Source organism: Vicugna pacos, chromosome 23 (genome assembly GCF_048564905.1).
Source record: "Vicugna pacos chromosome 23, VicPac4, whole genome shotgun sequence".
Classification (NCBI taxonomy): Eukaryota; Metazoa; Chordata; class Mammalia; order Artiodactyla; family Camelidae; genus Vicugna; species Vicugna pacos.
In genome coordinates this window covers 12,295,435-12,308,661 of record NC_133009.1, presented here as the reverse complement: position 1 = coordinate 12,308,661, position 13,227 = coordinate 12,295,435, and the positions used below count along the sequence as shown (strand labels likewise).

Sequence of the window (13,227 nt, the reverse complement as noted above, 5' to 3'; positions counted from 1 at the left end):
GAGATAAATTTTTAGCAGTTTTAGTGTTCTCAAAATATTTGCAATGTTATAAACAGAACCCAGTCTTCAAGCTAAATTCATCTAAAAGAAATAAGGGCAGGATTGGACAATACACTAAATTTTTGCACAGAAGAGCTACACTTTTAATATGTTTCTTGTAAATACCCTGAGATTACCCCCAGACTTCAGATATGGCTTTCAGCTGTTTAATTTGCTGGATAAATTGATAATGATAAAAGCTGTTTAATTGGCTAGGTAAGAAATGGCAGCCCTGGCTGTCAATGGAATGATGGTGCTGATGGAGTGTGGAGGGCGCCACCTACTGGAATAGTAGATGGATGCATTCTCTTCCTCAGGCTGCCCTTTTGTGAAAATACTGATCAGTATCATGGGTTAGCTACAGCAAGGTAAAAGGTCATATCTTCTATCACCGAGAGATCAGTGAGATCAGATGAAGAGGAATAATCCTCTCCTTGGGTCTTAGAGTGCATCTCTAACTTCAAATGCAAGTTACAGTGGAAAGTCTTTGCCCGTAATGAAACCACACATGGAAAGTGTGATAAAGCAGCAAACCACTCCCAGGCAAAGAGCAGAACCTTAGGGTCCTGAACACATAGAATTCTCGCTTGCCCACTAAGTGGGTCTTGCACTGAGACAATAAGTGAATGAATGTCTGTGAGTTTTGTGTATTTAATTTCTTGATCCAGTGATGTGTGGTCCCTTTGTTTTCATCAAATAAACTTTACCCAGCTCTGCCTGCAACTGTGCTGACCACCACAGGAAAAGAGGCGGGGAGTGCTGGAGGGGACAGGGACTTCCCCCAAGATAGATGTAATTTTTTAAAAAATGTACATGTACCACAGTTTATTCATTCACTTACTGACAGACATCTTGGTTGCTTCCAGGTTTTGGCAATTATAAATAAAGCTGCTATACACATTTGTGTGCACGTTTTGGCATGAACACGCATCTCTTAAGTACATGGATCCAGCAGCTGCACTTTTAGCTTAGTAGTTCAAGAAAGACCCATGTTTCTTTTGTTCTACTGGCTTCACCTTATTCTCACCTGCTACGTCTAGGTTCAGGGCCAATTTGAAAAAAAAACAGACTTATTCTGTCCCTGTGATCATATATTCTGTATTTGTTCCAGGGGCTCCCCCACTCAATACACACAATCACCCAACCCATTCTCTGTTCTTGGTTTGATATTCTGATAGTCAACCTTTTTATGGAAGAAATGAGATTTTTAACATTTTAAAATTAGGCCTGCTGTCTTCATTGTATGCTTGGCTAAATGTGGATTCAGTCCATTTTGACAGTTCATTTCGTAAGATTCACACATGTGATTCCCATCAGTGCTTGGAAAGACATTTTAACATATTAATTCTGCAACAGTCACTGTAAGACATCAAACTATAAATTTGAAGGTTATTATTTAGCCTGAGGAAATGTAAAGAAAAATCAGAGGTTTGATTGGCACAATTTGGTTTTGTTGGACTTATTGTAATAAGTCAATAACAAGGAAGACCGTTGTGGGTTCTTTTTTCCCTGTATTCCTTCTTTTTGGTGCCTACTCTATATGAAGTGATTTTAAACACTGCTCTTGTAACCACATCCTCTGTTTCACAGAAAACAGGACAGAAGGGTGAAGAAGGAAAGACATAGTCTCAGGAAGGGGTTATCCTGGGAAAATCTGACAGAGTTCAAATGTTTTTGACTTCAGCCATGCCTCAGTATTCCATGACCTTGTCCCTCTGTTCTGAGAAATTCCAAGCGATCTTCTGTGGACACAATGAGGGCCTCTCGTTACGGAACACCATCTGGGGCTGCCACACCCACTACACATAATTTTTGTTTCATACTTTTCCCTTTTTAAAACAGTTTTGCTGTTAAACTTTCAATACCATGCACCTAATCAATTAATTTTAGTAAGTGTAGACAGTTATGCAACCATAACCATAATGAAATTTGAGAACAAATCCATCACCCCTTGTGTACTTTGCCATCAATCCCCACCTCAGCCCTGGACTCAGGCCAGAGCAGATCTGCTTCCTGTTTCTATAGTTTTCCACTTTCTGGAAAACTTATATAAATTAGTATGTGGCACTTTGTGTCAACTGGCATCATGTTTTGGAGGCTTATCCATTTTGCTGCATATACTAGTAGTTCTTCTTCCTTTTAACTGCTGCATTGGGTGCCCTTGTATAAATACACTACATTTTGTTTATCCATTCACCAGCTGGTAGATATTTGGATTATTTCTAACTGTGAGCCATTATAAATAATGCTGCTATGAATATTTGAATACAAGTTTTTGTGTGGACAAACATTTTCTTTCTCTTTAGGCAGACCCAGGAATAAAATTACTTGCTTTGAAACCTTTGTCTGACATTAATATAGTCACTCCAGCTTTCTTTTAACTGTTAAAATGGCATATATTTAATCCATTGTATTAGTTTCTATTGCCACATAACAAATTACCCCAAAACTTAGCAGCTCAAAACAACACTTGTTAACTCACAGCTTCTGTGGTGTTAAGAAATCTGGGCATAGCTTAGCCGAATTCTCTGCTTCAGGGCCTCTCACAGGCTGCAGTCAAGGTGTTGGCTGAGCTCTAGTCATCTGAAGGTCCAACTGGGAAAGGATCCACTTCCAAACATACATAGTTGTTGGCAGGATTCAGTTCCTGGCAGATTGTTATTCTGAGGGCCTGATTTTTTGCTGGTTGTTGGCAGGGGGCTTGCCTCAAATGCTTGCCAAGCAAACATGGCAGCTTGTTTCATTAAAGCATGTAAGCCAAGAAGTCTAACAAGACAGAAGTCACGATCTTTTAGCCTAACCACAAAAGTGATATTCCATCACCTCTGCTGTATTCTGTTGGTCAGAAGCAAGTCACTAAGTCCAGCCACACACAAGGGCGTGACAACCAGGAAGCAGGAACTCTTGGTGGCTGCTCCACATCTCTGCCTTGAATTTGAGGTTACTATGGGATCATCTTGAGAATGTCAGTGTTTTCCTGCTCTTTTGCCTTTGTGGAGTGGGGAGGTTCTTTAATTCTGTGAGGTTTTTGTCATTCACCTGTCTCTGCTGGTGGCAATTTCCCTGGCTTTCCAGCACTGCTAAGCGTGATTTTTGTTTTTGTATTTCTTGTCATTTCACTAAGATTCAGGGAGGGAAGAAAAGTAAACAGAGGCACAGAGAAGTGAAGTAATTTGTTCAGTGGAGCTGAAGAGTTATCACAGCAGAGGGAGACTCTTGTATATCAGTCAAGTGACAGGCCCCTCCACGATTCCAGTTGTTTTCAAATTCTCTTTCGGCAAGGGCACAGCATGTGAACAAAAATGGTCTTGGGAATAAAGGCCTTTTGAAGCCAAATCTTGCCAGTTATGAAAGCTGCTCTGGGCAGGGAGCTAAAAAGATACTTCGAGAAACCTGTTGTGCTATTTATTCAGGATCTCCTTAGCGATCACTAACTGTACCTGCCATGTTTAAGTAAGAGATATCAAATAGAATAAAAATTGAAGCTTCCTTAAAATAAAAAAAAAGCATTATATAAAACATTCTGGAAGATTAACCTTTTTGCTCCACTTCACTTTCCCAGCATGTTTTCCTTAGAGACTCGGCTCACTCAAATTCCAGCTTCAGGATTCTAAAGTTTAAGTTACCACATTGCAAAGATTCATTCCCTTATCAATCGTTAAATCTGGTAATGACGATTTGCAAACATCTCAATCCAATACTAATTTCTGGTCTTCATTGTTTCTCCCTTGCAAGTATTCTTCCGAGAGCAGAAACGGGGAAGATAAGGCCACGTGGCCTTTTAGAAAACAGTCACACATCTAGGAGCTTCCTCTTCATGTTTTACTCCCAGACTCCACTGTCAGTAAAATTCATTGCTGAAGAACATTGCTTCCTAAGGCAGTTAATACAGACTTTAAGTTTGGAGGAATTATATGTGACCTATTTTTTTACCTAGGAGAAAGCGGTTTATGGATTCTCTCAAATGTATCAGAAAATGAGGTACTTTCTTGTAGACATCTTATATTATCACATGGTTTCTCAAACTTGATTCTTGGATTCTTTCTGTATTCACTTACTCTGTAATCTCATGAATGATGTATCTATAGTCAATCTCCAAGTTAAAAAAAGAATAAACATTTTCTTATGTCTCCTATAATCAGAATGCACCCATCATTTACATTGGGAAAGCACAAAGAGAGAGAGATCTGCTTTGAGTTCTAGGTCAGATTACTCTTTTTGAGGAGACCCTGGCATCCTAGGGTTAAGTAATTAGCAGTTATTAATATTCGTGGATAATATTCTCTTGATAGCAGGAATAAACAGAATACAACTTATTTAAAAACTAAACTTGGCATTTTAACCAAAGTACTTGCAACATTCTTAATATATTTGAAAATCATGACTGTCAGGTTTTTTTGCTTGTTTTCTGTATCTATTCCTAAAAAGAATGTAGGCCTATATTAAGACAGAATTTGACATTCTTTCATCTTTATTTTACAAATATTTTACTCACTTAATTATAAGATTATGAAGAAAACGTTTTGATCATAACCTACCTTTTACCTCCATCCATATTACACTGGAATTAAATCATATAGAAAAATATTTTTTTCATTAATATTACCAGATGTATCAAGAGCATAATTTATTTTTAGTTATGTAGTGAAAAAAATACTTGGGTGTAGATTTAAAAAATGATAACCTTGAGATTAATGAAATGGTCCTTAAAAGATTTCTAGGTTTTGCTTTTTTTTTTTTTATAAAAATCAGTATTTAAATTTTCACAGTGAAGAGGTCCTAAATTCTTCATACAGCATGAAATTATATAAAGATAGAAGACATAGACATCTTTAACTCTTTAATCCTTTGATTAAGCAGCAAGCATATCACTCTTCCAGGCCAAACACTGCTTAAACAAAAAAGAAAATGATGACGTGCAAAGTATTTACAAAATATGCAAAGCACACGATAAAAGACATCTCACTATATACATGGGTCATATTACTAATGGAGCTAAGATTTTTTCCTACTGTGTGCTCTAGTGTATGTAAATCAAATTACAGCACATCCCTCAGATACAGCACCTTTGCCCATGGTTGGGATAGAACAGATTTCAAATGAATCACAATATACTTAACAGCTGGACAGAGGCTGGCACTGACCAACTTGACTGACGTGTCCCACATACTGTATACTGAAGGTCTACTGACAAGAGACAAGACAATAAAAGCTGTCTAGTATGCACATATGCAAGACAATCTGAATACTTTAAAAAATGCTTTAGATATTTTCCTTTAAGATATATAACTGTCCCCTGTGGCTTTTAAAATAAAAGTAAGTATAAATTCTTGAGTATTTCGAATTTTAAATCATAAGATGATCCAACGAGAAAGAAAGAACACACCCTGGAAAAAGGTTTAGATTACACCAGAACTTAAGGTCCTTATGGAAATAAGTGGTCTAAACGTCAAAATTACAACTAATCAGTGGATTTGTTTGCAGCTCTTTAATGCTTTTACAGCAAAAGGTAGGGACTATTTTTCCAATATTTGGGAAATATATGACATCTCAGAATAGAAATCAGGACCTTAGATGCTGACTATTTCATGAAACAGTCTTAAATGTGAGGAGAATGTGAATGTGCAAACATTTAGCTTAAGTTCCACTAGTATAGTAATCTAAGTGATCTATCTGTCCCTTTGCACAGGTCATGATTCCAATATGAAATAACTGTATCAAAAATATTACTAATACATTGTTGAAATACTATCACTTGTAAAATATTCTTTGTAGGTGCTTAATGATTATGTGTTGCGTTAAGAAGTCTTTAGTTTTTCTGTTTGTTTGTTTCTTTATAAAAAGGGGTCTCAGCATTTTAAGTTAACAGCACAATTGTGACAATATACTGATACATCTTTAGATAACACACAACAAATTCTTAAATTTATTTTATGAAGTAATGTTGATGATTTAACCCTAAACCAAACCCACAAGTACAGGTCGGCTGCAAGGAATACACAAATGTACTCAAATAGTACAATAGAGATTTACCAAGAAAACATCTTTTATATTAAATGCAGACCATATTAATAAGTATGAGGGCAATTTTAAGTCCAGAATCTAAACATAAAAAGGGTATCGTAAATAAATGCTTCCATAACCACTATTTCCACATAACTGACAAAATATAATTCTCTTCTAAAGTCCCCAAATGTAGGCAACTACTAGTTAAAAGCAGATAGCATTTAGAAACATTTAAAAAAAAATCAAAATTAACTTCATTTTTAAGGAACTTAAAGACATTGTACTTTAACAAATTAAGTCCTCATCTGTAGCTAAAATTCTTATTCTGATCCTCTTATCACTGACAGATGGCGGGTCAATGACCTTTAAGCAAGGACTTGCACTAGGACCCTAAACTGTATGTTAAAGGATTAATCGGTTCAGTACATTCTTTATGGTTTCATATAATTGCTTTGCAATTGATTAAACTGCTTTCTTTTAAAGGAATATATTTAAATTCCTTTAGAAAAAAAAGCAAGATTTTTTGAAAAAGGGATATATAGCTATAATTTCTTAAATATGTATTAAATGAACATATGTCAAAATCTGAAATGCAGGCTATTTATTCTTGCACTCCTAACATAGGAAAATGTTGTTAAAATTAAATTAAAGAAAAAAGAGAAAAAGTCAAACATCCTTAACTTAGGAAACTTAAGGAGTTTTCACAATTCCTAAGTCAATATTCCTGTACTAAGAGCCTTGACTATGAAGAGGCAGGAATATAAAGATTCTCAATAAAATAAATACAGTAAAAACAAAACCAAAAAACCTTGATATATAGAATACTTAATCTTTTTTTTCTTTAATGAGATCATGTCGCTGAATGTATACTCAAGAAAGGAGGCTAACTGTAGGCTTTCTGTTGTATTTCATTTCAGTTGCACGAACTAAAAAATTTCTCATCCACCCACTTATGCTAGCCCACTGCCACAAAACTAGGTCGTAGCCTCAGTATCTAGGAAGGATGATTCTTTCCTTTTTTGCATCAGTCAGATGAGCACTGGTATAATGATGGGGTGAAAAGTTACTGCAGCTCTGTCCAATTTAATTTTAGTGCAGTGAGGACTGTGAATCTGTCTGAATTCCGATAAGTGATGGTGGCTGTTGACCACCAACCGTGGACAACACTGGTCTCGGGTTTAGACGGGGCGGCATAGAATTAGCAGGGCGAATGAGAGGTGGTGGAGGCTGATTTAAAGTTGGCCGGGGCTGGATAAACCGAGCCTGCTGCTGGAGTGGAGGAGGCTGCCGGTGAAGAGCAGGGGCAGCAGGCAGTGTTGGACGAAGAAGTGGTGGAGGCTGGTTCAGAGTGGCAATGGGGGCTGTTGGTGTTGGAGTGGATGATGGGGCAGGAGGTGATGGACCCAGAGTCCGAGGAGCCTGTGGGGTCTGTGCCTAGAGGTGAAGAAACAAAAATACATGTATGAGATGATAGTTCCTAACGAATTTAATACAATATAGTTTGGGCTGTCACAGGAAAAACAAAACAAATCAAAACAAAACAAAAACATAACACCAGTGTTTTTTGGAAGCACAAGCTTCTTTTATTTTAAACAAAACAAAACAAAAACCCAAAAACTGAAAAAGCAACGAAGCTACCAAACAGGCATCTTTATTAGTAAACAGCTTAACACTGGAAAAAAAAAAAGACTATGAAAGAACAATACACTCTCCATTCTTCTAGGATCAGAACTCAGCATGTCATTATGACTTAGGAGTCACGAGAGATGCACCTCTGAGTAAGTGTATTGTCAACCTTTCATGCTCATTTAGCCAGTCCTCTGACAATTAACCTTACAGACCACCACACAAAATAGTGATTCCTCAACTCATATTAGCTCAAATTCCATACACAAACACACCTCCTCTTCTTCATCAGTGCTCTTCCCTGATGGCACATTAGAAGCACTTTTTGTCTCCTCCCCTAAAGCAGAAGCATCACCATTAGAAGCCTGGGTTCCTTGTTCTGCTTCCCATTCCTGCAATACCTCCTCTAAGTTAAACCGACGCCTGTAGTTTACAAAGAAGTTCTTCACTTGGCCAACAGTCTTGTTGCCAATTACATCTGCAATAGCTTGAAAATCTTTACCATATTTGCGGACACCTGGAAGGCAAAGTAAATAATACACCTGTGAAGGATCAATAAGGAGAGCTGTGTGTACTATACATCATGCACACACAAAGATACCAGCAATGAAAATCCTTTCTGATAAACTCTGCTCATTTCTCAGTTCTGAGATAGAGGCTAAGATATCAGGGTCACAGATGAAAACTATCAATTATCATGTCATCGAGCCAGCTACTTGCCTTCAACTGAACAATCAGAAACTTACCATTGTTTACATACTCAGTTATTTTCTCCAATCCTTTCTTGAACTCTCAAATACAGTCCATTTATTGTAAAGCATTGAATTCTTTGTTCCATCCTCAATTCCACATTCATTTATTTCCCTAGTAGCCAGTCACCTAAATTTGAGCAACACCGTTTGTAAACAAAGCTGGATGGGAATGAACCATCTCTTTTATCCCCTCAATGGACTGAGCAGGTAGTCTCAGGGTTCCCCCATTAAGAAAAGCATTGTAATTTTGGTCTTAACACCAACTTCAACATAATTACTTGCCTATCTCACCAGGTACCAATGAACAGAAATGAGCTAAGAATTTAAATACAAAAAGCAGGAGAATCATCACAACCTAATGGACAAAAAAAGGGGAGCTATTTTTCAGTCTGTTGGATTTTAACTTATCTAACAGTCCTAAACAGTGTATTTATGAAGGATTCCCAGCTATGCTCTGCAGCGTGAAGACTTAGGTGATAGTAGTGACGATTTATAGACACTCATGCTGATCATCACTACCTTAAATTTAAGAAGGATTGTACTTTCAGTTATTTAAAAATCTAACTTTTCATTATGGAACTTTTATTAGAATGAAGGATAATATTTGATTTACAAACTTGAGATCGTCAATTATGCTACAGAATTTTAAATGACTTTATATAATCAGATGGATAATAATTTGTTCTTAAGGGAATTCTAAAAGAAGTTCAATGACTCATTCTAGAAAGAGATGCACTTAGCTCAAAATATAAAAGCTGTCAAAATTTTGATTTTTACAATTTGATAACTGTTTTTTAAAATACCAGAAAAATAGTAACTTACTAATTAGAGATGAGAAAGGAGAAAAAAAATACTGATGTTTATATTGAAGTCCATAGTTTAACCTGAGCAGCCAGAAATATGGGGATTTAAATAAACTTAACATGTATACAATTACAGATGAAAGAATAATATAAGGATATTAGTACCTCAGCAGAAATGCTAGACATACTCTTACTGATACCTATTTGGATGGTATACTTATTACATAAAAGCACCAGCATGATACAACATAACTCTTGTTTTTAAATTCTGTGTTTATTTTATATTAGAAACTTGGGAATAAGTATCTCATGCTACATTCAACTTGCTAGGCTTGACTCTACGGAGAATTCTTTTATCTTAATGCATTCTGGGTAGGAGGCCTGACATTATTAAGCTATAACCATATCCCACTGTTAATACAGTGTTTTGGGTTTGTAAACTATGTTCATCTGCTGTTCTCAAAGGGGAAAACACGCAGGACAACAAAAGTAATAATGCGACTTAAGCATTGTGTCCAACATTTTGGCAACATAAATGAATTTATATTCTCTTAAATACATGAGCTGATTTCCAGTTTGAATTTCATAACTGAGTCTAAATTTTAATGGTGACTAGGTTCCACCGAGGGTTTATCTGGCTGTACAAACCCAAGGTCATTTCATATGAAGAATAACTGCTATATACTCAAGTACTTCTCTGCTACTTATACTTTGGAAAATGGCAACTCAACTTGTGATGACTGCACTGAAAAACAAATACTAATTAGAAATCACAGAATAACTTTCATAAGGGATATTTAATTTACATTCTAGAAATAACCAAACCTACTGAATACACGAGTTTAGACATGAAAACCTTAAATAAATCTAGAATTAGATCTTCTATATTCTTAGCAAGAAGTCACATTAGAGTAACTCTGATTCCAAGTCTGATGATATTACAATCCTCCAAACACCTATTTGTTTAGCAAAATATATTCCAAAACCTACCAATAAGTTGTCCCCACGTCTGACTCCATTACTGTCCCCTCTTCGTCTGACTTTTTTTTTTTGTGGTCTCTCACTTTATTTTCTCTTGCTTGTCATTAATATTGTTGCATTTTCAGAATTACATGCCCCCAAACCAAAACTACTTCCTATAGGAACTTTAGTTTACCCAGATACTTTGGATGTCAAGGGTTTTCTTCAGGTCACTAGGTAAGTTTGTTATTAACTTGAGTAACCCGGTCTTGTATCAACCACTCTGCAAAATCTAAAGGCTCAGATCACACTGCAGACCTCTGTAGTCTGGCTAAGGATCTCAGTCACATCCTGAGAATAAGTGGGCCCAAATGTTATTGCCCTTAACCTTGCAGGATGGCTGGGCTGGGTATGGGCTAGCTAGCTAGAGCTCCTTGGCAGTCTCCCCTGGACAAACAGCAGCGTTATAGATCTGCCTCAGTGTGTTATGACAAATCCCATAATATTCTCTGTGTGCCACGATGTGAAGAAGATTGGAAAGTACGATCCCATGGAACACAAACTACCATCAGCATTACCACAATGCTGAATGCACAGAAAGTGCTCAGGAAATACAATAGCTTTTTCTTTACTACAGGGCTTCATTCTGCGTTTCTTCCCAAGGCTACAAGAGTCACACGTGGCTGACTTCTTTATCACTTTTACACTCCCATGACTTCGGTCAACAGGATATTTTGGCTAGAAGGTGGAATTCTGAAGCTCTGTACTATGGCTGTAACTGAAGACTTAACAGGACTGACTCCTTCAAAAGAATCCCCAGCTAGGCGTCTGGAGAACACAGCAGGGTAGCAGTGCTGAGCAACTAAACTAACAACCTATGATATCAGAGCTAATTTAGTTACAACTTGTATCTAGGAGAGGGGCGGTCCATTCTTTTTTCACAGTTTATTAAAAACAAGGTCCCTCATATCTACAAGAATTGGTGCTAGGATGACTTAGGAAGTTCTTACTACAAAATCTGAAATTTTTCCTTCTTCATTTTCATCATTAAATACTGTAGGTATGAGAATTTTGCTCTGCTTTAAAAGATGTCTGCCTTGATAAAAATAAGAAACACATAAAATGGGAATGCTAGTATTAATGACCTTGAAAACCCAAATTTGTATTTTAAATGATGGATCAACTTCTCATGGATTTCTTCAATAAATAAAATTTTGTGTTCTGAATCATATCCCGTATCACAGGCTGAATCAATAAAGTAATACCGTGACACAATATCACAACAATTCCTAATTAGTAACTCATGGGGAGTACTATCTCTATGACTTTTGATTAAGTGACATTTCACTAAAGGAATCAAAAAGTAAACAGGTCAAAACCATCTAATCACTCTATCTCATTATTAAATAACAAAGAAATACAGAACACTTTTTAACTCTCTCTCTCAAAAAAAAAAAAGGCCCAAGGTCATCTGAATGACTTCTCAGCAAGGGAGTCAAATACAATGATTAAATCTCTCTCTCTCTGAAAATGTAAAAGGTTTGGGTCCACTTGAACCATTAGTTTTAAATTAAACTTCTGATCTTTATGGCAAGAGGTCAGTTTTCAGTGGGGGGTTAAAAAAAAACAAAACAAACTTCAGAGAACCCTGGAAGAGGGAAATTAAGTATTTCCCAAGGAGAGGAAAACATTGTTTTCAATTTTCTAGATTTCATCTGAAAGTTACAATGAAACAACGTGGCTTCTACACTGGCAGATGATGCCTTATAATCTTTATAAATATGTAATCTTTATAAATATGTACTTTTAAAGTTTTGTTTAAGAATTAACATATAAATATAATTTACTAGGATAGTATGTTATCATTACATTTTATGAAAGTCCACATTTTCCAATCACTATTCTATATTACCCAACCAAAAAAAAAATTCGTATTTTTAGAGTTTTGGCTAGTAAGACAGTAACTTCAGGAGAATTTGTAAATTGGTGTTTCCCAACCCTGGACAAGGAATTTAGACTCTTTCTTCCTTAGATAGAAGGGATATTATAAATCTGTTTTTGGTACATTTAAAAAGTTATTTTTAAAATCTGACTTTGGACTACAAAAAAAAAAGCGCCAAATATTATAGTAGCAAGGCTACTTGTAGGTCTATGTAATGAAAATCTGGGGGATTTTTTTTTCCTGCTTCTTATAGCAAAATGTCTTAAAGTGAGCATGAACTTAGTATAATTGGGAAATGTTAATTTTTGAAAAATCTATTTTTGAAATAAGAACATAGTGACATCTAGAAACTCCCAGTGATATGGCCTTTTCCTATCAATAAGAGATTGATTTTAAACTCAAATCATTTAGAAACATGAATTTCTACCTCCTGTAAATCTCTTCAAGAATCCGTATTAAAGAAGGTAATAAAGATATCAACAGCAGTGGGACGGTGGCGCATCTGAGCAAGGGCTAAAGTCAAAATCATGTATTTCCTTTCCAATGCCTAAATTTTCTGTTCTGAATCTTCCCATTTTCCTTGCTGCAAGTTAAATTTCATCCCAGAAACGTTGTAAATTTTGAATCATTAATAATTTGAAGCAAGTTTACCAGAGGGCTGACATTTATACTTTTCGGCCTCCATTCTTAGGCTACCTGCTATAACTGAAGAAACTCTCTAATGCAAAAAGATGCCTTTTAGATGGGAAGTATGAATCTATCTCCAACTTCCTTTTGATCATGTACTGGATTACAATCCTTATATCTTAAATCAACTGCCAAATCTCCTTTCCCCACCTACTTTAGGGAACATTCTAGCTTTTTTAAAAATAGGAGGTAAAATTAGAAAGAAGACAATTTCTAGACTTGCAACTTCATTTCTCCTAAAAAGGAGTGAATGTATAAACTACAGGGAGAGAAGGTAACATTTAACTGTAAGCATAACTGACTTGAACATAGTTCTGCCATTTCCTGTTTTATATGAGAAGGCAGGCAATATGAAAAAAAAAGTAAAATTTAAAGTTGACATCTTGATAAAATAGAAAAATTCTTTTGTTGT

General features: G+C 36.0%; 1 protein-coding gene across 6 annotated transcripts in view; it reads right to left on the bottom strand.

Moving 5' to 3' along the window:
- Positions 1–4,866: 4,866 nt before the first annotated feature.
- Positions 4,867–13,227, bottom strand: part of RCOR3 (REST corepressor 3) — a 48,253-nt gene continuing 39,892 nt past the window's right edge. For 4 of the 6 annotated variants that reach the window (XM_072948491.1, XM_072948492.1, XM_072948493.1 and 1 more), the window contains 2 exons: positions 7,947–8,188; positions 4,867–7,479 (listed from right to left, as the gene is read on the bottom strand). In XM_072948491.1, coding sequence (XP_072804592.1) covers positions 7,135–7,479; positions 7,947–8,188 — 587 coding nt within the window. In that variant the 3' untranslated portion in view covers positions 4,867–7,134. The remainder of the gene's footprint in view (positions 7,480–7,946; positions 8,189–13,227) is intronic. The other 2 variants (XM_072948494.1, XM_072948495.1) reach the window with 1 other exon arrangement.